Source organism: Ciconia boyciana, chromosome 18 (assembly GCF_034638445.1).
Source record: "Ciconia boyciana chromosome 18, ASM3463844v1, whole genome shotgun sequence".
Classification (NCBI taxonomy): Eukaryota; Metazoa; Chordata; class Aves; order Ciconiiformes; family Ciconiidae; genus Ciconia; species Ciconia boyciana.
The window spans coordinates 3,724,488-3,747,437 of record NC_132951.1 but is presented as its reverse complement, the minus strand read 5'-3'; the positions used below and the strand labels follow the sequence as shown (position 1 = coordinate 3,747,437).

At 54.3% G+C, this 22,950-nt stretch overlaps 3 protein-coding genes, 1 long non-coding RNA gene and 2 other non-coding genes across 8 annotated transcripts; 4 read left to right on the top strand and 2 right to left on the bottom strand.

Annotated features, from left to right (window-relative positions):
* Window positions 1-45: 45 nt before the first annotated feature.
* On the bottom strand, window positions 46-2,029 carry PIERCE1 (piercer of microtubule wall 1). Its single transcript, XM_072883211.1, has 3 exons — window positions 1,769-2,029; window positions 1,589-1,667; window positions 46-1,358 (listed from the first exon to the last, which is right to left on the bottom strand). The coding sequence occupies exons 1-3, from the start codon at window positions 1,879-1,881 to the stop codon at window positions 1,173-1,175; spliced, it is 378 nt and encodes a 125-aa protein (XP_072739312.1). The 5' UTR covers window positions 1,882-2,029; the 3' UTR covers window positions 46-1,172.
* An 8-nt stretch (window positions 2,030-2,037) lies between these two features.
* MRPS2 (mitochondrial ribosomal protein S2) lies at window positions 2,038-4,063 on the top strand. 2 transcript variants are annotated; one of them, XM_072883209.1, is made up of 4 exons: window positions 2,038-2,144; window positions 2,230-2,295; window positions 2,569-2,698; window positions 3,126-4,063. In XM_072883209.1, the coding sequence occupies exons 1-4, from the start codon at window positions 2,117-2,119 to the stop codon at window positions 3,667-3,669; spliced, it is 768 nt and encodes a 255-aa protein (XP_072739310.1). In that variant the 5' UTR covers window positions 2,038-2,116; the 3' UTR covers window positions 3,670-4,063. The 2 variants fall into 2 exon arrangements, with proteins under 2 accessions (XP_072739310.1, XP_072739311.1); XM_072883210.1 differs by having other exon boundaries at window positions 2,064-2,144; window positions 2,233-2,295.
* An 806-nt stretch (window positions 4,064-4,869) lies between these two features.
* On the top strand, window positions 4,870-10,707 carry LOC140661227 (uncharacterized). The gene is made up of 5 exons (XR_012045674.1): window positions 4,870-5,137; window positions 5,724-5,779; window positions 6,591-6,651; window positions 7,884-7,933; window positions 10,268-10,707. It is a non-coding gene; the product is annotated as an uncharacterized lncRNA (long non-coding RNA).
* Window positions 5,986-6,118, top strand: LOC140661432 (small nucleolar RNA SNORA17). Its single transcript, XR_012045745.1, has one exon. It is a non-coding gene; the product is annotated as a small nucleolar RNA SNORA17 (small nucleolar RNA).
* LOC140661433 (small nucleolar RNA SNORA17) lies at window positions 6,690-6,823 on the top strand. The gene has a single exon (XR_012045746.1). It is a non-coding gene; the product is annotated as a small nucleolar RNA SNORA17 (small nucleolar RNA).
* On the bottom strand, window positions 10,678-20,691 carry DIPK1B (divergent protein kinase domain 1B). 2 transcript variants are annotated; one of them, XM_072883068.1, is made up of 5 exons: window positions 20,529-20,691; window positions 17,421-17,555; window positions 15,119-15,226; window positions 14,736-14,912; window positions 10,678-14,119 (listed from the first exon to the last, which is right to left on the bottom strand). In XM_072883068.1, exons 1-5 carry the CDS (start codon window positions 20,589-20,591, stop codon window positions 13,307-13,309), a joined length of 1,296 nt encoding a protein of 431 aa, XP_072739169.1. In that variant the 5' UTR covers window positions 20,592-20,691; the 3' UTR covers window positions 10,678-13,306. The 2 variants fall into 2 exon arrangements, with proteins under 2 accessions (XP_072739169.1, XP_072739170.1); XM_072883069.1 differs by lacking the exon at window positions 17,421-17,555.
* Window positions 20,692-22,950: the final 2,259 nt, after the last annotated feature.

Here is a 22,950-nt window from a genome sequence, read left to right as displayed (position 1 = left end):
AACTACAGTTGTTACAATAAAACTTAAGAAAACATTTTCTTTTTGATTACTTGTCTTTATTTGAATAATTTCTTAAAACATTGTAGTTTTGAGAGGTAAGAAAGATGAACATGCTTTCTACAAGAAATCCAAAGGCTTAATGAATACCTCTGGAAAACACGCAGTTTGGTTATTCATTAAATAGTACAGAAACAGCTTACAGATTTTAATTTTTAGTGATATGCGGTACATGAGCCGACAGTTTAAAGGATCATTAGTGACAGAGAAAAGGTTAAGGGAACATATATATGTGTGTAATGTATATTGTTCTAGTATTATAACTATATACTACCTATAAATTAAGTAAAATGGTTCATATGAGCTATTTAACTGACATTTAATCATATTAAATCTTTACAAATTAAGATATTATTCCTAATAACATTCATTCTGTAAATTAGTTTTCATCTAGTACCAAAGTGGCTTTATGTGGTTTTCCCAGCAAATTACTGAACTCGGTTTTGATAACACAGATTTAAACTGCTTTTCCCGCAAAGCTAAATTTGTGACCTTAACTAGGTAGGAGTCCCGTTAAAAAAAAAAATAATGCATACAACAGTTTGGGTTGGGGGGCTTATTTTTAGAAATGTACTGCTACCTTTAACCTACTAATTTTGTAGCTATTCATCACATTGTAATAGCAAGTCTCACATTACCAAGCTGATTTTTTTTTTCCTCCCTGTGTTCAGGAGAAAAATTCTCATTAAATCCTGACTTACGTGGTTAATAGCGTGAAGCACGCGTGTTAATCTGCTGCTGCTTAGTGTGCCGTATGAATTATTTTCCTGACCGTCTCTACAGTTTTTACTCTCCTCAGTGGTAACAACTGTTACATCCCAAGTCTGCGTGCAGGAGAGCCAAGTGCTCCAACAAGACTCGTCCCAGCCTGACGGCACAGGGTGCAACTGAAACAGAAACTGGCCGCCTTCTTGATGAAAGAGCCTCTAACTTCCTTTAGCAGCTACAGCGGCACGGTATAGTGCCTCCTGGCATGCTTTCAGATGAGGCTTAGCAACAGATTTAGGATAAGGTCAGTGCTGTTGTTTGCTTGCTCGTGGTTTTTTTGTCTTTTGGGTTTTTTTTATTTAGGCAGCCAGCAGTAAACGCTTCATATTGTCATTACTGCTAGAGATCTAACAGTGCGATGGGCCGCTTGGGTTGTAGCTGGGATGGAAATTGAGGTGGTCATAGGCGGTGATGAAGTTGTCTGGGCCGGTGACATGGCTCTTCTCCAGGGAGGTGTTGAGCCCGTTATCTCTGTACATGCCACACTGTGCCAGAGTCTTCGAAAACGCGTGCGAGGTGACGTGGAAGGAGGTCTGTGAGAGCGAGAAAAGGAAGGGGAGGAAGGAGATGTCTTAAATGCCACCATCTGCAGCACCTGCGAGGTGCAGAAGCTTGGATGCAATGATGAGGGCACTTTATCTTCGCACGCTTCAGGGAGTTCATTGCCAGGGGATGTTGCAGAGGCCAAAACTTAGAGATGCTGTCTCCGCAAACCCCGGCTGAAGCCCGGTGGGTGCCTCCGTCACCCCGCCCCCCTACCTACCGGCACCTCGTGCACCGTGGGGGCTTTGCTGCCGTAGGCCTGGTTGGTGGTCCGGTACCGGGGGTGAGGCTCCGGCTTCCTGCGGGGGGAGAGCACAGGTAGGAGAGGGGGTGCCGGGGGGGGGCTCCGCGGGGCGGGGGCCGCGCTCGGCCGCAGCCCGGGCCCGGGGGCCGCGCTCACCCGTAGCCGCGGAAGCAGGCGGGCTGCTGGAAGCGGCCGGGCAGGCCGGGGCTGGTGCGGTACCAGTCGCTGGTGCGGGGGCCGGGGCTGCCCGCGGCCTCCGGGCGGGACATGGCGGCCGGGCCTGGGCCGCGGGGCTGCGCGTTGCCCGGCGACGTGCCGCTGCGGGCGGGCAGCGATCGCTCCGCGCCCCGCCCCGGGGAGGGCACAGGGGCCGTGCGCGGCCCCCGGCCCGCCCCGCAGGAAGCGGAAGGCGCCGCCTGACCCCGCTCCTCCTCCTCCTCCTCCTCCTCCTCCTCCTCCTCCTCCTCCTCCTCTTCCTCGCCCTCCGGCCGCCGGGCACGGAGCATGGCGGTGCCGCGGCTCCTGCGGGCAGGTGAGCGGGTCCTGCCCAGCCGAGCCGAGCCGAGCCGTGCCGTGCCCGGCCCGCCCGTGTGACCCCCGTGTTTCTCTCCCCGCAGCAGCCCCGCGGCTCTACAGCAGCGTACCGGCTCCGGTACCGGCCCCGGCGGCGGCCCGGCCCCGCGGTGAGTGCTGTCGCGCACCGGCCCCTTCCCCGGGGAAAGGGGGGGTTCCCCGAGCCGGGCCTCGAGTCGTGGTTCAGCCCTGCACCCCGCGGCGCTGCCGGCACCTGGGGCCGGGTGCTGAGCGATGTCCTTGCTGGTATAACCGCATCGCCAGGCCCTTGTTGTGCTCAGGTGGCCATGGGCGCATCAGGGCCCTTTCTTCCGTCCGGGCTCATCCCCTGCAAACACAACAAGAGGGAACAGTGATTTATTCTTTTTTTTTCCTTCTCTCAGCTGTGGATGACAAGCTGCTGTCCGAGCCTCTCAGCCACCCTGACTTCTTCAACGTGAAGGAACTCTTCTCCCTGAAAGATCTCTTTGATGCCCGGGTGCACTTGGGGCACAAGAAGGGGTGTCGGCATAGGTGGGTGACCCCATTTCATGATCCAACGCTTGTTGGATCCTGATGTTGGATCAACCGTTTCATGACCCAACATCAGGAGTGCTTCCCCAAACCACATCAGCCTTTGGGGGCTGCGCTAGGTCAGGCTGGGGCTGGAACTGCCCACGCAGACCCACATTTCTGCCTGGGCATGGTTACTGCCCTGCAAAAGTACAGGGACCCCACTTAGCGTGGGCACCGAGCGGGGTGTGAGACCTGCACCCCCCTGAGCCCGGCTGGGACAGACGCTGTGCACAAGGGCTCTCTGCAGAGAGCACCGCTGGTATTGGCTGGGAGTTGGGGTGTGAGAAGGTTTCTGTGGGGCTGCGCCACATTCAGAAACGCTGCTCGATGCCTGTAGCTCCCTGTCCCCGCGTCCCCTGGTCTCGCCCTCCCTCTGTCGCTGCAGGTTCATGGAGCCCTACATCTTTGGCTGCCGCTTGGATCAGGACATCATCGACTTGGATCAGACGATGCAGCACCTCCAGCTGGCGCTCAACTTCACCGCCCACATTGCCTACCGCAAGGGCATCATCCTCTTCATCAGCCGCAAACGCCAGTTCTGCCACCTGATTGAGAGCACGGCGCGGGAGTGTGGGGAGTACGCCCACACCCGCTACTGGCAGGGCGGCCTGCTCACCAATGCCCACATCCAGTTTGGGTCCGGCGTCCGCCTGCCCGACCTCCTCATCTTCCTCAGCAGCCTCAACAACGTCTTCGAGCCCCACGTGGCCATCCGGGATGCTGCCAAGATGAACATCCCCACGGTGGGGGTGGTGGACACGAACTGCAACCCCTGCTTGATCACTTACCCCATCCCCGGGAACGATGACAGCCCCACCGCCATGGAGCTCTACTGCAAGCTCTTCAGGATGACCATCATCCGTGCCAAGGACAAGAGGCGGCAGAATGAGGCCTTCGATGAGCTGCGGAGCAAAGCGGAGGGCAATTAGAGCCCTAGGGACAGGCTCGGCCGTGCCCAGTAGCTTGGTGATGGGCATCCTGCTCCGCTCCCGCGGGCGCTGCAGGACTGACCCTGCACCCAGAGCACCAGCTTTCGGCAGAGCTGGGCTAGTTGTGGAAGAGACCCCCCAGCTCTGCTGCTGTGCAGAGATCCCACAGCAAGTCACAGCCGCAGTGGGTCTGTAGCTCAAAAAAAAAATTGTCTGGAGTGATGCAAGGGGAGACGGAGCCGGGCCAGACCCCGCTCCTGCCCGTGTGTCTGTCCCTGTTGCAAGGAGGCCTCTGTCCTGTGGCCTTCCTATTCCTGAGCTTGTGATCTCACCTGAAACCACTTGTATCTCGTGCCTCTTCCTGACTTGACAAATAAAGGGCCCTGGGATCCTTTTTTCTTTCTTCCCTTGTGAATTGGGGAGGTACGGGGGGGTCTCTGGCAAACATTTGTAGTCCTGGGATGGGGGGTGAAGGGTGTTCCCAGCGTGGGGACCCGCGGGACATTGCAGGCTGGGAGCAGGAGGGGTGGGAGCCTGGCCGGTGCATCACAGGGTTGCAGGGTCCCCGCTTTGTCCCCGTGTCCAACCTCTGCCACGCCACGGGGAGTGGGGGGCTCCAGGGTGCAGCCGAGACAAGGGAAATCCAGCTCCTAACATGCCTTGGGTCTCTGTGGAAGTGCTTAGGGCAGCCCTGCAGCGTTGGGGGTCAGGCCCAGCGTGGGGAAGAGGTGTGGGCCGGGGGTCCCCTTCCCTGTCCCCGTGTCCGCGGCCCTGGCCCCGGCCGCTCCCTGCTCGGCATCCTCCGCCCAGCAGGGGGAGCCGGCGGGAGCGAACGCGCTGCGCGGATTGTCCCCGCGGCGCTTCCGTCCGCCCGCCCTATATAAGCGGAAGGGGGGGAGTTTGCCGCCCTTTCGGCCGGGTGAGTGGCGGCGGGCGGGTCCCTCTGCGGGGAGCGGGGCCGGCCTCTCCCTCGGTCCCGCTCTCTCCCTCGGTCCCTCTCCGTCCCGGCGGGGTGAAGGGAAAATCTCTCGTCCCCTCGGGCAGGGGAGGTCCGTGTTGGCCGGGACGGGGGGCACCGTTCCTCCAGGCGGGCGAGGCCGCATCCGTCCGGGGGAGTGGGGAGGGCTGCCTTCGCCCTCTCAGGCGGGGAGGCGTGTGCTGACGGGGGGGGGGTCTCTGGCGCGGGAAGCCGGTGCCGGCCGAGGAGGGGCCTGCTGTGCCCCGGGGCAGGGCCCGTGCCGCACTGACCGCCGGCTGCTCTCCCCAGGTGCCCCTTCCCGCGCCATGTTGCGGCGAAGCTTCTTCAGGGCGGGCCCTGACGGCGGCTGCTGGGCGGCGGCGGCCGATTCCGCTTCTCCTCTCCTTCCCCGTGGCTGAAGAAGGGATGGCTACGGTGTGAGGACATGGCTGCGGACCGGCAGACCCCCCTGTGCGGGGGGGGAGGCGGAGGAGCAAGGTGTGACTGGAGGTACGGGTGGTTCCTGTGTCCAGCTGGGTGGGCTGCCTGCGTGTGAGGTGCTGGTCTTACTGGTCTGGGTGACCCCTAGGAAGATCAGGCTTTAGTCCCCAGTCTTGCCTGCTCCCCCTCCCCAGGTTTCTGGGCCTCAGAGGGACAAAATGTGCCCCGCTCAGCCACATGGCCGGACACAGCCAGGAAGGGACCCGCAGGTCCCCTTGGGCCCCGTCCGGTGCTCTGTTTGCTTCAGGCACTGCTGTGTTCAGTGTAGATCGGATATATTATAAACTGATGTATAGGAAGGTACTAGGATTAAGATAAATGCGGCTGTGGTTCCATTGAAGGAGGAGAGAAAATCGAGGGCTGCCACCTTTTCAGGTTTTGAGGGAAATGTTTTTAAAGATTTGAGTAACTAAAGTGAATCTATTCAGCAAACAATTTTTTTTACTATTATTAGTAGTAGCAGTAGTATGTTTTAATCTTCTGGTTTTCTGTTAAGTGTTGCAGTTCACAAAGAAGGTTGTTATGCAATCAGCAAAACACTTGTTTTGTTATTAACTACATTATTCTCCCTTTCTTTTAATTTGTGGGTCTTCAGCCTGGCAGAAGACAAAGGGTGAAGTGAAAAAGATTGCACGTCTTGAAGAATCAAGGGTAAGTGGTGCTTAACACAACGGCTGTCCAAGTAAGTGTCAGCCATCTTGTTAACTCTTGTAACACCACTTGGGAGTGGTGTGTTGCATTTAGTATCTACACGTGCACCAAATACCTTTGTAATACTACTTTCTGAGTAGGTGATATAATCTTGTTCTTACAAATACCTGTAACACCTTTCTCAGTCTTTGTGGGCTTTTTTCCAACCTGCCACAGGCGTTGCAAAGGTGGCTGCTGTGGCATCTTTGTGTCATTAGGTGGCAGAGAGAGACAGGCTATGTTCTACGCTCGTTTGTTCTGAAACCCGTGAGCACTCAGAGTGATTGATAGCCTGACATTATAAAGAAGCTGGTTAACAGGAGGCTCTTGGGAAACTAAGCCTTTCCTATTTTTTTAATTGCCTTAAACGTGAGATCTGTATGTAATAGAATAGAAAGGCATTCTGTTTGACCTGTAGCGAATGTGCAGCAGAAAGGCTGTGCACGGCTTTCTGATGATTTAGCCTTGAAAACGGTAGGATCCTGTTGGTACGTAGACTTGTATTGCAGAAGAATGAGTTGAAGTGATCTGTCTAAAGCCACATGGCAAGTTGGTGACATCACTGGGAGCACGTCCTGGGAGTCGCATGCTGGCAGCCCCAACCCTACTCCTATCTGAAAGAAAAAAATATGCCTGCACTATGCATTTATTTCTTTAGCTTCCTTCTCTTACTGAGCCTTTCAAATTTCTGTCGTCATTGAAACAGTAACCAGATAACCAGGCTTTGAAGCATGTCTAAATATATAAAATAAATGCCGTATGTACTTTCCAGTTCTTTTTCAGAGAAAGCTGTGTGATGTGGCAGACCCAGGAGGCCTTCTCAAAGACCTGAGGTGAGCAGTAGTGGACAAGGTCCCCTGTTGAATAGCTCCATGCCCCAGCTCGTGTTGCAGATGTGGCTGTAGTGCCATGTTTGTGTCATTAGGTGGCAGAGAGGAAAAGGCTATGTCTTTGCTAGTGCTCTGAGACCTGTGAGCACTCAGGAATGACGAGCAACCTGACAATGGTTTCTTGCTTTCCCTTTCTCTTTCCTTTAATGTTAATCTTAAGTTGTGAAGGATGGACAGCTGCAGAGGGACAGGGTACAGAAGCTAGCCCTGTCCTTCAGTGGGCCAGATAGTCATTCTCTTAATGAATGCCTTGTTTATGTGACAAGTAAGAGATACAACCGATTTTCTGCCATCACGTTCTGTGTTTTAGAAGTGAAATTTGTGTTTTACTAACACGCTAACTATGTTAAAAGCTAATTCAGGTTTCTTGTATATCACATCTTTTATTGTTGTGGAGGAATGGCAAACTCCAGTATTCTTTATTCTAATAGTCCTGAGTCCTTGGAGATTTGCTCTCCTGACACGTTAATGTCATTAGGGGGCAGAGATGAAGGGGCTTCCTGTGCCTGAAACTTGCAGCTGCTCAGAGATCAGTAGCTTGACATTGTTTCCACGTGTACCTCTTTCACCAGAGAACCAGCGGAAGATGGAGCAAAATTCCTTTGAAAAGCAGTTAAAATGATGCCAAGTTTTAACTGCATCAGGGGAAGGTCCTTCCTTTTTTTTTTTTTCTTTCCCAAGGACAAATAGAAGTGACAGCTCTATCCTTGAGTTCTGTTTTTGCTTTCAACAGTTCTTTGTGGCCTGCAAGACATCCTTGCTCACTGCCTCTTCTGTCTGTGAAGGGGTACCTCTTGAGTTTTGCAGGGTTTAGCATTATGTAGATAGCAAGAATTGCACGTGGGAGTGGAGGAGATGGGTGAAACGGGCACTTAAGTTTGTTGTTTTCAAAGCATTGGCATGCTCTAGAAACAGGTGGGTGTGGATTTAGCACATGGCGAAAATTGCACCCTGTTCCCAACATTAATAAAACACTCAGCCAACAACATCTTGACTTCCAAGGGTGCTGAGGAAGTTTGACCAGAAGGTGCAATCAGCAGTCTTCTGAAATGCAGCTTTATAATCATACTTGCTGGGGTGGGGGAGGCAGGATAAAACAAGCAAACAAAAAATCCCCAACCCAACACTCCTCCCCCAAAAAAAACCCAAACTGAAGATCTTTTTCCTTCTTACAGTTACTTTTGAGAACAGGACTGAGTTTTGGAACTTGCTTCAAATGTTGAAGGTAGGTATTAGGTAATTTCTTAGAAACATACTAAATCTCGGTGTGTTACCAAAACAGTCAGTGGTAGGAAGTCCTTGGGTTGGTACATCTTGTCCTTCTGACTTTTCATGGGACGTAGACAAATTAAAAAAAAAATTTAAATGCTACTAGTGCCTACTTGCAGAAAGAACTTAAGATTCAGTGTTTTTTAATCTTTTTTCCTGACAAACCTCTACTTTAGGTGGAGCACTTTCAGGTTTCTCTATTCTGCTAGTGCAGTAATGGTTGTAAGCAATCTTAAACAATCTTCTGATGAACTTTTTTATTTCACTTCCTCAGACTGCCTTTCTCAGCCCCCAAAGTGCATCCTTTTAAGGGCAGCTGTCAGTCAGAACACGACACTTTTATTGAGAGCTTACACTTTTACTTATATTAGAGTGCCTGGGATTAGCAAAACAGGCTCTGGTACTACTGCAGTCTGACACAAAACGCTACTGAAAAAAGTGTTTCTGTCACAGATGTGCAAGGTAATGAGATTGTGTCTTAGGCATAATGAATGAAGAAATAAAAAGATTGATTTCAGTAATCCAAGCAAAAAAAATTAATGCTAAAACCTGAAGTCTTTTCAAAGCCCTTCTAAACTAACTTCCAGTAAGTGCCACAGTGGAATGCTTTGCCCCGTTTCCCAAGACAAGATCCAGCTTCCTTGAGCATTGTGTTCTAGCTGGTAACACAGCAGACAAAAAGCAAAAATATAATTAAGCACAATGTGACTTTTTAGTCAGTTTCTGTTGCATTTATGTGCTAGCATGATGGCAAAGGAATGTGACCTCCAAGGCAGTGAGCTGGTAGGGAGCACAGGTATCCATATATCCTAATAGCTCCGTGTGTCACTGTCCTTTCTTGGGTGACGTGCACATGAGCCTCTGCCATGCTGGTGTTATTAAAACAAGCGGTGAGAGAAGCTGTGGCTACACGTCGATAGTATTGTGTGAAACTCTGAGAGGCTTTGCAGTGACTAATAGCTTGACAAAATCTGGCAGTGCTAAATGGTGGAAAATGTCCTCATTAAATGGGCATTATGAGGGCCAAAGGTGCCATTAACCAAGCGGGTAGCTGCTGGCTGCAAAATGAGCCATTTAATTGGGAAAAGTCATTGCCTACCAGCAGTGGCTTTGGAAAAGAATGCTAATAAGGTTGCTGGGGATATGGTTATGCAAAGAGGCATGCCTTAAGATGTGACTCTTCCATTTAAATTTCCTGACTTCTTTTAACCCTGAAATACATATTTGAGTTTTTTCATCAGGCTTTACTCAAGTCAAGGATCCTGTAGGGGTAGTGAGTGCCTAATGAGTCTCTCTTTAGAACTTTACTGTGTGACACACAGGATAGCTAGTAAAATTTTTGTGATAGCATTTGTTGCTAACCATCTTCCCAAGACTGAGCAGCAATCCCAGGCTATGAATATTGCTTTACTGAAAGAATTGCCTGGCTTTCAGCTGTGGAAAAGATGAATGTTTTGTATTAAAGTGGTTTTGAGAGAAGTTAAGAATCTTTCTGCACGTTAACTTAGCCCTTCACCATTTACGACTGGTTTATGTCGTGGCTTGAACGCTGGAATAAGCCCAGCTTTTCTTTCTCTGCACTGTTAATCAATGCAGAGGCAAGCTATTTAGGTTGTCAAATTCACCTTTGATTTTTAGGGAGCCTAAGAATGAAAGAGTAACAAAGAGCAGGCTCCAGCTATCATGCTGTTAAATTATCCCTTTCCCAGACTCGCCAGAGTGCACTGTGCCTAGGTGGAAGATTTTTTCAAAACCTTTCTGATCTAGTGGCAAAGAACCTCTCCTAAATTAGTCTAATTTATTAGTGCCATCTGCCTTCTGTCACTGCTTTAGGTCCTGATCCACCCAAGTTTGCAGGCACTCAGCTTCCACTGACTGCAGTGAATACAGCCAGGGCGAGTTAAGGTGTTCCTGTGGTTCTGGACTGAAGTAAATTGCTTTCTGAAGTTCCCTGTGAATCATGATAACCGAGCCCAGCTAATGACTTCCCTAAAATTTGGTTTCATTTTATGAAGCTTTTTTATTTCCTCTGGGATGTGAAAAAATCTTCGGACAGTCCCAAGACAAACGTGATGTAATCCATCAATTAGCTGAAAATGTTGCCTTTGCAATTAAAAGCAATTCTCGGTCCCGACTAGCTGCAGCGCCTTAGCTCGGATACTGTGCCACAGTGGACAGCAGGAGTCTGGATGATATGGATTGATTACCTTCTTAGTATTGGCATTTATTGCTAACTTGTGCTGGCTGTATTTGAAGTTGTCTAACATCTTGGGCCTTCTTTTCTTTGCAGGTCATGCCTTGAGTTTTAGAATCTCTAGCAAACCTGGCTACAGCGAAAGAAATGGTTAGCGGTGTCTGTGTTTGAAGATTCCTATAAGTTCATCTTTTCTCATATGTGGGTTCAAGCAAACTACAGCCAGTAAAAGTGCACGTGATGCTGCTTGTGGTTCTGAATGTTTGCTGCAACCTGTGTACACAAATGTCAGTTTAAAAAAAAAATTATAGTTCTGCTCCAAGTGTCCTTTCTGCTTTTGCTGTACTCCTGTTGAATAGCTGTGAGAGTTGTAATTTTGCCCTTCTCCCGGTCGTCTCGGCTCATACGCTGTTTTCACAGCCATATTCTAAAGCACTGCTGTTTCAATCCATGTTTTTGCTACATGGTTAAGAAGGATTTTAAAAAAATAAAACCTAAATAAAGATGCCACCTACAGTAAGTCTGAAATGATTATGCTTGTGTTATTTGTAGCACCTCAATTAACATTAATTTTTAACCATTCTAGGATTTAAGACTTTTATTTATGGATACGAGAACTGGGATGGTTTTTTACTTTCAGCAATGGAAGGTAGAAGTCTTGCTGCTTACCTCCATCCCCTTGTAGCACAAATCTACTATGCTGCTAAAGCAGCAGCATCTGGTGAGATCAGATTGTCAGTCTTGCAGTGTTCTGGCTCTTCCTCTTTTTCCAGCTAATGTGGGAAATCTGGAGAAGACATTATGAGCATAAAATAGCTTTGCCGTTAGTCATTTTTCTCCCATATTGTAGTGTAGCTCATAAACCGTAAGCATGTGTCTGAAAACACTTGTGCTTTTTATTAGTGACGACCAAACCTCAGTGCTCTTGGGGTATGCGAGAGCGTCCACTGCTGTTACTGGGGTGTGCAGACTAGTAACACGGTAACGTGGCAGTTCTTGTCAGAAGTGTCTTTATGTGAATAAAGCTGTCTCGGCTAGTTCTTTAACGTACAGGGGCTGTCTTTCTCCTTGAGCTTCATCTTTCATCATAAATGCTTAAAAGAGATTCTGATACTTAAGATTATGTGGATAAGCAAGGAACGTGGTTGTTTTCCTCCACTTCTCGAGGTGCTTACCTGCTGCTTTACCTGATACTGCTTTTGGGGAAGGGGGCAGTTGGGATTAAGTGTAGTGGGAGTGCTGCTTATCTGGACAAAATTTACTAGCAGATTTCAAACACAGAGGGGAGGGTGAAAAATGGCTTTGCTGAAAATCTGAGGAGAGGATTTGGCATGGTTGTGAGGTTCCTTTTTCTAATAGCAGAAGAAAATTAATTTGTCAGTGGAGCTGGTTGCCATGGGAATGCAGGACAATAGACAAGGAGCTGGGGTGGCTGCATGGAGCCTCATTACCGAATTCCAGTCCTTGCCTTCGCCCTCCAAAGGCTCCCTTGGAGGTGAACCTGCGCCGGTGCGGTGCCCGGAGGTGGGGCCTCCACCATCTTTGCAGTGTTTGTACTGAACTGAGGGTGACTCCAACGGGCTGAGGAACTTGCCACCCCTCAGACGCAGAAACCTCACAAATGCGCGCTTACCGCAGATGAATGATGTTGGGAAGCCAGCTCCTCTGCAGGAAGCGAGCTATGCTGGCTCCGTGCTAGATTTAGAGCACTGTTGACGCTGAAACGTTTCCTCCATAAATAATAGTGAGAGGTAATGATGATCCTATAGAACTAATAGAAGGAAATACTGATATCTCTCCTCCAAAGGGCTCATAAATTTGCAGCCATGACACTACCGATTGCCTTCGCAGGCTATATATACTGTCAGACGTATTTTTTTCTTGGTGATTGTACTTCAGATATACGCTCCACTTCACTAAGCAATTGTTGGCAAGAGCACTGGCATATGGTCCATCAGCAGGAATAGGATGGCACTGGGACCAGAGCACGCTCGGGGTAGTTTACATAAACTCTTCCTCTCTACCCGTAGTTTTAAAAGGTTGCTATAATTGAGCACTTAAAGGAAACAGACTGTACTTGGAGACCTGGTAGTATTTACACAGCCAAACAAATAACCTGAAACCTGGGGAAATGTCTTGAAACCCGGGGAAAGCTTGCCTGGAAATTCATTTTAATAAAGGGAGAAGCATGGGATTATTCTGGTATTAATCTTTAACTTCTGCAGCGCAAGCCCAGCTTAGTTTTAGGAGAATTAAACCGAGAGGTTGGCTTATCCCTGCACTGAGTACTGTGGGAAGTAACACACGGAGCACATACGGTAACCGGTCAGGATTGTTCATGTTGTAGCCCTTTTCCTTTAAGCTGTTCTTGGCCTTAGATGCTTCCAAAGCCGACACGCGAGAGGGAACGGCCTGGGCTGCCAATTTCAGACTGCAGGCAGGAGCAGCCGGGTGGGAGCCTCACGCAAGCCATCGCGTCGCTGTCTGGGGTCAGGCACTTAAAAAAGGAATGAAAGAATTGCCAGGATTCTCTGCTGTGGAAAAGACAGCTTATCTGCTTCCTAAGTTACAGCTGGATCTGATGGCGGATGACTCAGACACTTAAGGAGAGACTTTTGAATAGGGAAATCTACCTTTTTCTCCTTTTTAGATCACAAGCAAGCTGGTACTTAAAAGGCTGCTGTTTCGCTATTGATGTACTGGTGTGATTCACGTAAAAGCTATTTATTTACATCAGAGACGTTCATCAAAAGAAGATGTGACAAGTACAGCATGAATGATTCATTCTCATCTCTCTGCACTGCTTTCCTGTTAATCAAGAAACAGTTAGATGCGTCCAGCTGGGCTCCGCTTCCTTATCGCTTTCCGCGTCATCTTCTTCCTCCAAGCCTGTTCAGCCCGGCTCCCGGTGTCCCAGCTCTGCAGCATGCTCTTGCCGACTGTATCGATGATGCTGCTGGGCGGTGGAAGTCATGATGCTTGGTTTTCCATGAAGGAGAAGGGGCTGCAGCTATGCTGAACTCCCTGTGTAGGGTGTATTTTTCCTGTGGGGGAGACGATGGAGAAACAGGCCTTCAGCCCTTGGACTTTACTCCAAGATTGCAGATTCTAAACTCCAGGGCCGTGCTTCCCCCGTTAGGAATATTTGGTGTTGGAAATCTTCTTCCAGAGCAAGGTCTTGAGGTTGTTCAGCACGAGGGAGTGGTGCACTTCCATCTGGCTGGCCAGGCCACTGAGGGTCATGCAAGTTCGGAGCTGTTTCTGCAGCTCTTCTTTCAGCTCCGGCGGTGCTCCATACAGCAAGTAGTCCTGCAGCAACCCGCAGACCTTCGCCAGGTTGGGCTGCACCATGTCGCTTTTGCACTGCTTCATGAGTTTGTCGCATGTCGCCATACAGTCCTTGCCGTAGGTGCAGTCCACGTTCTGCTCACAGTGACGTCCCTTGAGGAAACCTCTGATTGTCATCTCCGTCGCCACCTTCCTCAGGTTGACCATTTTGAAGTCGTATTTGTCATTATAGCCCACGTTCTTAAAGCTGGTCTCGCAGATGTAGAAGTTCCCATAGGTCCCATGGAATATCTCCTCCACGAATTCCAGAAGGCCGATGGCGATCTTTGCCCGCCGGGGCCATGCTGGTGCAAACCACTGGTGGATGATTTGGTGGATGACTGAAGGCAGCAGCGACTGGAGGAAGGGGGGGACATCCACTCCGTAGAGGGAGGTGTGGGGGATCTTCTCAGTGACATAGAGGTCCCCGCAGTGCCCCAGCAGCTTGGAAGTGTGCTCTTTCTCGTGCAAGGAGAGCATGAGAAGAAACTCATTGAGCTGAAGTAGTGCCCAGATGGATTTGGCCTCTGCTAAAGACACTTTCCCATCCCGGTTCACATCTGCCATGGCAATGATCCGGCTCACCAAGGCTGCCAGAGAAGGCTGATCCCCCAGGTTGGACTGCGAACAGAACAAGAAGTGGCATCAGACCCTTGCAGCTCTCTGCGTTCGGGCTCAGGATCGCGAAACTGAGCTGGGGAAGCAAAGAACTGAACTTGGGAGAGGAGAAAACAGCCACCATGCTCGAGCGAACTCGGTGCCAAACCGTTGTGTATGGTTGGACGGATTCAGCTCCAGCTGAATTTTACCAGCCTCGGGGCTGCTCTAGACCGGGAGGGGAGCAAGCTTTTGAGGGAGCTGCCGTCCCACCACTGCAGCAGAAGCCTTGCACAGAGGTAACTGCTGCAGCGGTGCCAGCACTGCCAGGGCCACCCGTGGGCTTGTGAATAAGCTCTGCCCAGCACAGATGCCACCTGCAGCTGCGGTATAGCAGCCTCCAGGGTTGCCGCTACTAAAATCTTGCAAATAAGAATGCCTGTGTGACGATGGAGGTTTTTCTTGGCTAATCCTTGCTCTGCAGTAAGGGTAAGGAGCCCTGCCCGGTGCCCAGCAGCTGATGGGAGAGCGTGGGCCAGAGGAGCTCTCGTTTAAGGGGAAGGAAAGACGCGTTTAGTCTTTCTGACTCGCAAGTGGCATCCCAGGCCCGCAAGATCCCAGAGGGACCCTCCACACTGACCTTCAGGAAGTTCAGGAGCATTTCTTTGAACTCATCCATCGATGTCCCTCGTGTCGGTTTGTCAAAGAGGACCACGTCCCTCCTGGGCACAGAGTCTGGGTGGCTGTCTGCCTTCAAGGCTTCTTCGATGCCGCATTTGATGATCACCTCCCTCTCCCTCCAGAGCCCACTGTAAACCTACAGCAAAGGAGAGGGGACACGGCGGAGACAGGAGGAAAACAACAGCAAGTGCAGAGAACTGGTTTCTGGTTCGGTTTGGGACGGGTACCGGGGATGGGGTGAGGAGCAGACATGCGGGTGGGTGGAGGAGGACATTTCCCGGGTTTGATGCTTGCACCCATCCCTTGCCGTGCAGTGGTTTCCCTGGCGGGGCAGAGACCTACCTGCTGGGTGGGAGAGGAGGAGAGGCAGTGCTGGAAGAGGAGGCTGCGCTCCTCACACAGGTCTTTGCACGTGGAGCCAGAAATTATTCCTTTCTTGTACTGGTCACACTGTGGAGGGGAAGGCAGAGAGAGGAGCTCAGCGGGGACAGCTCCCCGTTTGCCCGAAGAAGTGCGACAGGTCCAGGCTCAGTCCCACAGCTCGTGACCTGGGGCAGCCCAAGCACGCCCGGCCTCCCCTGCTGCCACCAGCCCTGCTCCCGTCACCTGCTCTGCCCAAACTCCTCACCCCTCGTTCCTGCAGCAGGGCTGGGGCTGGAACTTTGGTTTTTCAATTTACTGCATGTAACAAAAGCATCATCAATACCATCGCATCCCCGGTGAGCCCGTTTCCTCTGAGTTCACGCAAGTCTCTTATACAAGAGAAAAATACACCTTAAAAGAGGCAAAGCCTCGCAGGCTGCTTGGAGGCGAGAACAGTATCTGCAATTGCCGACAATTTCTTTCTTTCCTGGGATTCTGAGGTTCTCAAGCACAGAGGGGCTGCTCGGGGTCACCATCCCAATATCACTCTGGCCTTGGGTTTGGCAGCCCACGAGGTGCCGCCTGCCGCGGGGAACCCCAGCAGTGCCAGCATGGCGTGCAAGTGGTTTCAGACGACGTCTGCATCTTGGCAGCCATTTCAGCCGGTTCAGGGTTTCTGGGAGGGAGGGGAGCGCCTTGTGCTCAGACTTTCGTCAGGGAGATGTAGTGCCAGTTGCTCAGCGTCCAGCCCCTTCCCGCACCCCCAAACTCCCCACTCTCTGTCTTCCAAAGAAATCCCAGCCCAAAATCTCTGCACTAAGACCCAAATATTTCTACTGGCCCCAGAGCAATGACTTTAAGGGGGGAGACATGGGGAGAAGAGTGTGTAGGCATACCTAGGGTTGAGCCCCGGCCAAACGGGCAGCAGCTGTGGGCAGAGCTCCCGGCTGCAGGCAGGGCCCTTTGGGGTGGCTCGGTGCCTTGGGCAAGGTGGGCTTGGGCTGGTGCGGACCCCCCGTGCTGCTGCAGGGACCGCAGGGGATTTGCTCCTGGGTGCTCCTGCTGCAAGTCCAGGGGGTTAGGGGAGCTTCCAGGGCTGGAGGAGAGGGCAGTGTGGAGCTGGGCGAGGATGAGGATGCACGGGCTCAGGCTGCTCAGCAGAGCAGCAGCCCCTGCTGTGAAATGGGCTGGCCCCAGTCCAGGCAGTGATGGGGACAGGGACAGAGGGTGGCTCTGATCCGCAAGCAGGGCGGCTGGGTCGGGAGCTGGAGGCATCCCTGGGCAGGAGAGGCTGCAGCTCTGCAGCTTCTCAGCGAGGGCACAACAGCCTCAGGGCTGGAAACAGGAGCTGCAGAAATTCACTGCACCTTTTCCCTCTTGTTTTTTTTCCCCCCAGTGTTGGATGGGAATTAACCCTCAGACCGGCTCACAGGGGACATGGCCAGACACGGTGTCTTAAACCCCGAGCTCAGAGCAGGAATTAGCGCCCAGGACCCCGTGGTCAGAGTCATGCAGAAAATCAAATTAAACGATCGTCGTTGTTATGGCAATTCCTGCCTCCCTCCTCTGCTGAAGGATTGATGAACGAGGCGTTTTCAGACACAGCCTGGCGTCCCCCTCCTCGCCTGGGCTGGGTGGGCGACCTGCTCCCCTGCCACGGTGCACACACAGCAGTCCCGGGGGGGCCCCGCTTGGTTGCCGGCCCTGGGGATGCCGTGGGGAGCAGGCTGCACCCCACTGCAAACCCCAGGGAGGGGCAAAACGCACCAAGCCAAGCTCCCACGAGGGGTCTGCTCTTCGTGCAGGCTGGTGCTTTCTTTAGGGCACATCAGCAGTTGCAGAGAGGTACCCACGGGCTGGCTGCTCCCCTTTTTTCTCTGGCTCTGCAGAGCTCGGGGGGGGCTGGAGTGATGCTCTCCCTGCCTGCAGATCCTGCTCTGACATTGCAAGTTCATCTCCACAGACATTAATCTGCCCACGTCTGCCTGGCCTGCCCTGCCCTGCTTCCCCCCGACATCTCATTAAATTGGTTCGCCGTCACCCTGGCAGGAGAAGGTCACCTCTCCCACTCCGAGCTCCATGTGATGCTGGGGACGGTGTCGGGGAATCAACTGCCAGGAGGGCTCCTCAGCCCAGCTCTTGTGCAGGATGCTGCCCCAGCACTGCCTGCCCGGCTGCAAACACCGCACAGGGCTTGGGGGGCTGGAAATGGGGCTCCTGCAGCCCCGCTCACCCCGAACTGGGACCAGCATGGCCACGGGGGCTGCTGGCTGCCACTCACGATTATCATCCGGCAGACGTGGCCACGGCAGAGCTCGGAGTAGGACGAGTAATGCATGTACGCTACCCAGCTGCCCACGAAGATGCCCAGCCACACCACCAGCAGGTATTTCACCTTGATGCCTGGGAGGCGACTCTGGAAGGAAAAGAAAACGCTGGTGAAGGCCGGGGCTCTGCACGGGTCGGCAGTGGCTGGACAAGAACAACTTCCCCTAGACAAACCAACCTGAGCATTGGTGAAACCTTCAGCCTTTTTTATATGTATTCACCAGTCTATTACACAACTCCTGCTGCAAGTAGGTCACTTAAAATTCCCTAAAAGCAAGGAGATTACAGCGCTGGGCTGTGAGGAGCTGGCTGCCAGGCATCCCCGTGCCCGGGAGCCGCAGTCGCGTGTGCCCGCTCTCCTGCCAAGCGCAAGGGCAGAGCCCGCTGCCCTCTGCAACCCCGGGGTTCACCGTCAGGGCTGCGAGAGGCTCTGCTCCTGCCTGGGGGGACCCTTCTCAGCAGAACCCCCCCCTCGCAAAGCCCCACGGGCACGGGAGGCTGCTGCTGCCAGCTCCCGTGTGGGAGCGGGCGAGTAACGAACCTGGAAGCGCAGGGACAATACTCCATGCAAACGTCTCGGAGGCTTGCAGCATGATTTTCTTTTCCTGGCTTCATTTCTTCCCCTGTAACAGCAGCGCTGCTGCCATCTGGCCTCCCCGCAATATAGGTTGTTTACCTGACCCGTGTAACACAGCGCAGATCCCCGGCGGTTCCGAAGGGCAGGGAATTAATCCTTGCGTCAAACACCCCATTCCCTCCGGTTTCTATAGATAATTCCTGCTTCTTGCCAGGCCAAGAGAGCCCTTGGAGAGTGGCCACCTCCAAACCCTCCTCTCTCCTTGAACCACATCAGCTGGTGAGACCACGACCTGCTGCTGGGATAGGGCTGGATCCGAGCGGATGCGGCACCACTACAACCTGCCAGGGATCCTCGCTTGGGTCTCGTAGCCCAAAACCGCTCCCACCTCCAAAATGCCTCCTCCCTGGCCCCTTGCCCAGCTCTGTAAGGGCTCTGCCCTGCGGCAGTAACCGGAGGCGGTGGAGCCTCCTGCCATGCCGGCTGCAGCCAGCGGCTCGGCTCATCCCGGCCCTGACGAACAGGCTTCACAGGAATTGGCAGGCGAGGGTGAAAGCAGGCAAGTCTGCCTCGAGATCGCGACATCGTGCATGTTAATTGGAAATGCCAAAGTGCGAAGCAGGCCACGATGCCCGGTTTAACTGTCAGTGGCAACGGCACCGCTAATTAACACCTGGTAAAGAGAACCTGACCACGGCGCGGACTTGGCAAAGACAAAGGATGGGTGGCTGCTCCTGCGAGCTGAAAACCAGCTCAGGTCCCTGAAGTCAGACATACACCACTGCGACCCGTGAGATCCTCCCCAGCACAGCAGTCCCCCGAAAACTCCCCTGTGGTGGGTATGCGACCCATCAGGCCCCCTGCCCTCAGCAAAGGGGCCCTTTCCATGGACTTCCCAGTAGAGACATGGCTTGGGGTGGCAAAGCCCTGGAATGGCCAAAATGTCTGGGTTTGATTATTCAGACCTAGAATCCATCACATTCCTGGGGCAGAAGGGGGGTCAGGACTGTGACCCGAGCACGGCATGGGGAGCGCTAGCTTCAGTGTCCCCTAAATGATGGCAAGAAATGTGGAGGCGGGGAATGCATCAAAACGAGACGTTCTACTGGGCTTTGGTAGTATTTTGGATTCATAGCTGGTGCTAAGGTTTCCTCCAGGGGCTCAGTCTCAAGGCACGGGTGCTTCCCTGCCTGCTGCCTTCCCTGCCCACCACCTCAGCTGGCAGCCTGCGCCCAAAGGGTGTTACCCTTCGCTCGTGTGAGTTGCTGTGTTTAGTTTTAGGGCGACTCTGGGGGACCTGGAATTGACTTTGGGCCGGCGCTGACTTCAAAGGCAAAATGGATGCAGCATCACAAAATCCTGCTCCATCCCCGTGGTTCCCCTGCAGCGCCCTGGGAACAGGGGGGTTGTTTCACGGCAGGTCCCGGTGGTGGGGGCCACGCCAGGGCTGGTGTGCTCCCAGGGGCGGCTTGGCGTGGCCGTCACCCTCCCTCCCATGGGGTATCCACGCAGGCGACGCTGACGCAAGGGCTACCCCCAGCTCCCACCCACCCTCACTCTGCACCCAGCTTCACCCTCCCTGCCAGACCCAGTCCCCAGCCCCTGCCCACCGCCGCGGCCCCACGCAACCGCTCCTCAGGCCTTTTGTCTTGGAAGAAGACAGCCTGCGGGGGTGGCTCAGCAGCCAAAGGCCCATCTCCCCTGGGAGTGGAGCTGCAGCACCCATCTGGCTCTCGGCTGTTCTGGGGACCCACAAAGCCACCCCTCTAAACGCTCCTCTCGGCCGTGCAGCCCTTCCCGCGCCCAGTGAGCCCAGGGCTTTGCCCCAGCTCTGCATCCACCTCCTGCCAGCATCCTCTGCCCATCAGATACCTCCTCCCATGTCCTCCCTTCTCCCCTCCAGCGGGACAACCTCTCTGGTCCAGGACCTCCACCAGAGTCGGGGTTTCTCATCCCATGGGTGCAGAGAAAGCACCCAGGCCAGCATCCCCAGCCCTGTCACCACCCGCTCCCCGGAGCGCTGAGATGGGTCCCCAGCCCGCCCGGCAGCTCAGGGATGGGAAGGGGGGAAAAAAACCAGAAAAGAAAAGAGAGGGAAGGAGCCATCCCTGCCCTGCACTGCTGCGTCGGCTGCTTCATTCGCCGATGCGGGCTGACGGATGGGCTGCCCCGGTGCTGCACGGCCGGTGCGGCTCCCGCAGCACAGCACAGCACCGCGGCGCGGGTTATGCAACCCCTGCGGCTCCCGCTGCCGCTCCAGGTCCCCCCGGTGCCGCTCCAGGTCCCCCCGCTGCCGGTTCCCGGCCCCCCAGCCCCTTGCACCGGCTGGCGGGGGGACCGCGGCGGAGCGTCCCTTTGTGCACGGCCGGTGCCGGGATGCGGAGACGGGCATCACCGAGCCCCCCCCCCCCCACCTCCCCAGCCCGGACCACCCCCCACCCCCCCCGGCCCGCTGCATCCCCCCCCCGCCCCTCGCCCCGGTACCTGCAGGCCCTTGGAGAAGGGGCAGAACAGCACCAGATGCACCAGCCGCCGGATCCTCCGCATGCTGCGGGCGCCCCGCGGCCGCGGGCCTCAGGCTCCGGGGGGCATGGCCGGGGCGGCCGCGGCCCCCTCCTCGCCGCCGGGGGGGACCGGGGGAGGCCGGGGGGGGCCGAGCCGCGCCGCCCGCTCGCACCGCCGCAGCGCGCCCGGCCCGGCCCGGCGGGGCTCAGCGTGGCTCCGCCCGGCTCGGCGCGGCGCGGGGCGGCGCACGCAGCTCCGCCGCAGCCCGGGGAGGCGGGGGGCTGCCGCCCGGCTCGGCTCGGCTCGGCTCGGCTCGGCCCCGCGGCATCAGCCCCCCCCCCACCGGCCCCGAGGTCCCCATTGGGGCCCCACCCACCCCGGGTCAACCCAACCCCAGGGCTCCCCATGTGGGGATCCCACTCCACAGCCCGGGGGTCCCACCCGCCCGGGGATCCCACCCCCAGGCTCACCCCACCGCCCGGGAGTCCCAGGCAGGGTCCCCCAGCCGCAGGGCCGGTGATGACCCTGGCGGAGGGGGGGGTCATGGAGATGCTGATCCCCCCCCGCACTCCCAGGTTTTATTTAACGCTGTTTCGGGTGGCAGCCTGGAAGAGCCCCCCGCTCTGCAGCGGGTAACCCGCGAGCACGGCCCGGGGGGCTGCACCCCCCCCAGGGCTGAGAGCGGCCATCGCCCCTGCTCGTTCCCCTCCTCGCTGTCTCCCATCGGAATCTTCAAGCCGAGCAGCGGCAGCAGCGCCCGTCCTCCCTGTTTGCGTTGCGCCTGGGAAACCTCAAGGCGAGACAGGGGCTGCTTTGTGTCAGGCCGTGAGCGGACAGGCCAGGGACAGCCCCTCATCCCGGGGGGCTGCAGCATACACAGGCAAGCTAGAGCGGGGGGAAAGAGAGGGAAAAAGGTGATGGAAAACGGTCTGGGAGGGTCAGTCCTGAGGCCATTGTTAAGGTAATTCCTCGCTCGCTGTTAGCAACTCTTCAGATTATCCATTTGTCCCCTTTTCATGGTGCAAATTGCCTCCTTCCATTTGAATTTGGCTCAAAATGACCTTTGAAAACAAGCTGGTTGCTTCGTACCCAATGGTTCCTACTCGGTGTCAAGCACCGGGTGCCAGGGGACTAACTAGCAAAAGCCTGCGCTGGCCTAATCTGATCAGCGGTGATAAATAATGAGCATCACAACAAAACCGAACTAAAACACCCCAAATCCTGCAGCTTGTTTGCTGCCTTCCTTTAGCGTCGAGGAGATCCCTGCTGCTCTCACGCTGTGCAAAGCCAGCGCGGTGCCGTGACCTCCGCGCTCGCCTCCGATCGAGCTGACATTGCCCGTGGCGTTGCTTCAGTAACGGGGCCGGGTGAACGTTGCCTCATCTGCCTGCAGCTCTTGTTCGTGCAGGTTTTTATGTCCTGCTGAAGTCAGGATGGTTCTCTGGAGCTTACACAGCTTATTTTTAGTTTTAATTAGCCCACTAAAAGAAAGAGCCTCTGTGATTTTTTTTTTTTTTTTTTTTTTTTTTTTACGGTGAGGTTGGTAATTTGGAAAACAGCAGGGACAGGAAGATGCGTTGCTGGGTGCCCAGTAGCTGAGCCAGCTGTGAGGGTGAGGAGGGTCCCGGGGGTCCTGGTGCTGCGACATGCTGCTTTCCTTCGCAGCTACAGGGAAATAGCTCTTTTACTCAAGCACCAATAAATTCCTTATTTCCCTCCCAGCCTGAAGATGGTTATTTTCAGGCTCCCCTGAGCCTTCCTCAGCGGGATTTGTCTCCCACCACCCTCGGAGCCATCTTGGGAGGCTGAGCAGCGGCAGGCAGCTTTCCTGCCCTGCCCGCCCTGGGCCCCTCACCTCCGCCCCGACTCCTGCCTTCTGAGACTCAACAGGATTAAGCACAGAGATGCCTTTTGGTATTTGTCCTGCCAGGGCGGCTGCCTGCAGCGAAGCCCCCTCTGCCCGTGGCATGAAGTCACTCCCGCTGCCTGGGCTCGGCAGCATCCCACGGCGCCCACGAGCGCTGCCCGGCTCACCCTGCTGCTGCAGCTCCCTGCACCTTGAGCCCTGATTTCGGGGGCCGAGCACAGTGCACGCAGGCAGAATGAAGCCCTCGTCGGAGATGAGAAATGACATGCCTGGGCCAAAGCTGAGAAAGGCTTGAAATGCCACGGATCTCTGCTGCGGGGCTTTGCAACGTTCAGGGGTGGATTGTCCGGAGAATCTAATTAGGAATGAGCAGACCTTCCCGAGCTGTAATACACCAAGTAATTAAGCGATTAGTATTGATCGTGGGAATGCCTAATGAGCAGTTATCACTGAATGATTAATTAATCCAATCAAAAGAGTAATAAAAATTCTGCAGGTGTGATTATATCTTATATTCAACGCGCAAGGGCAGCG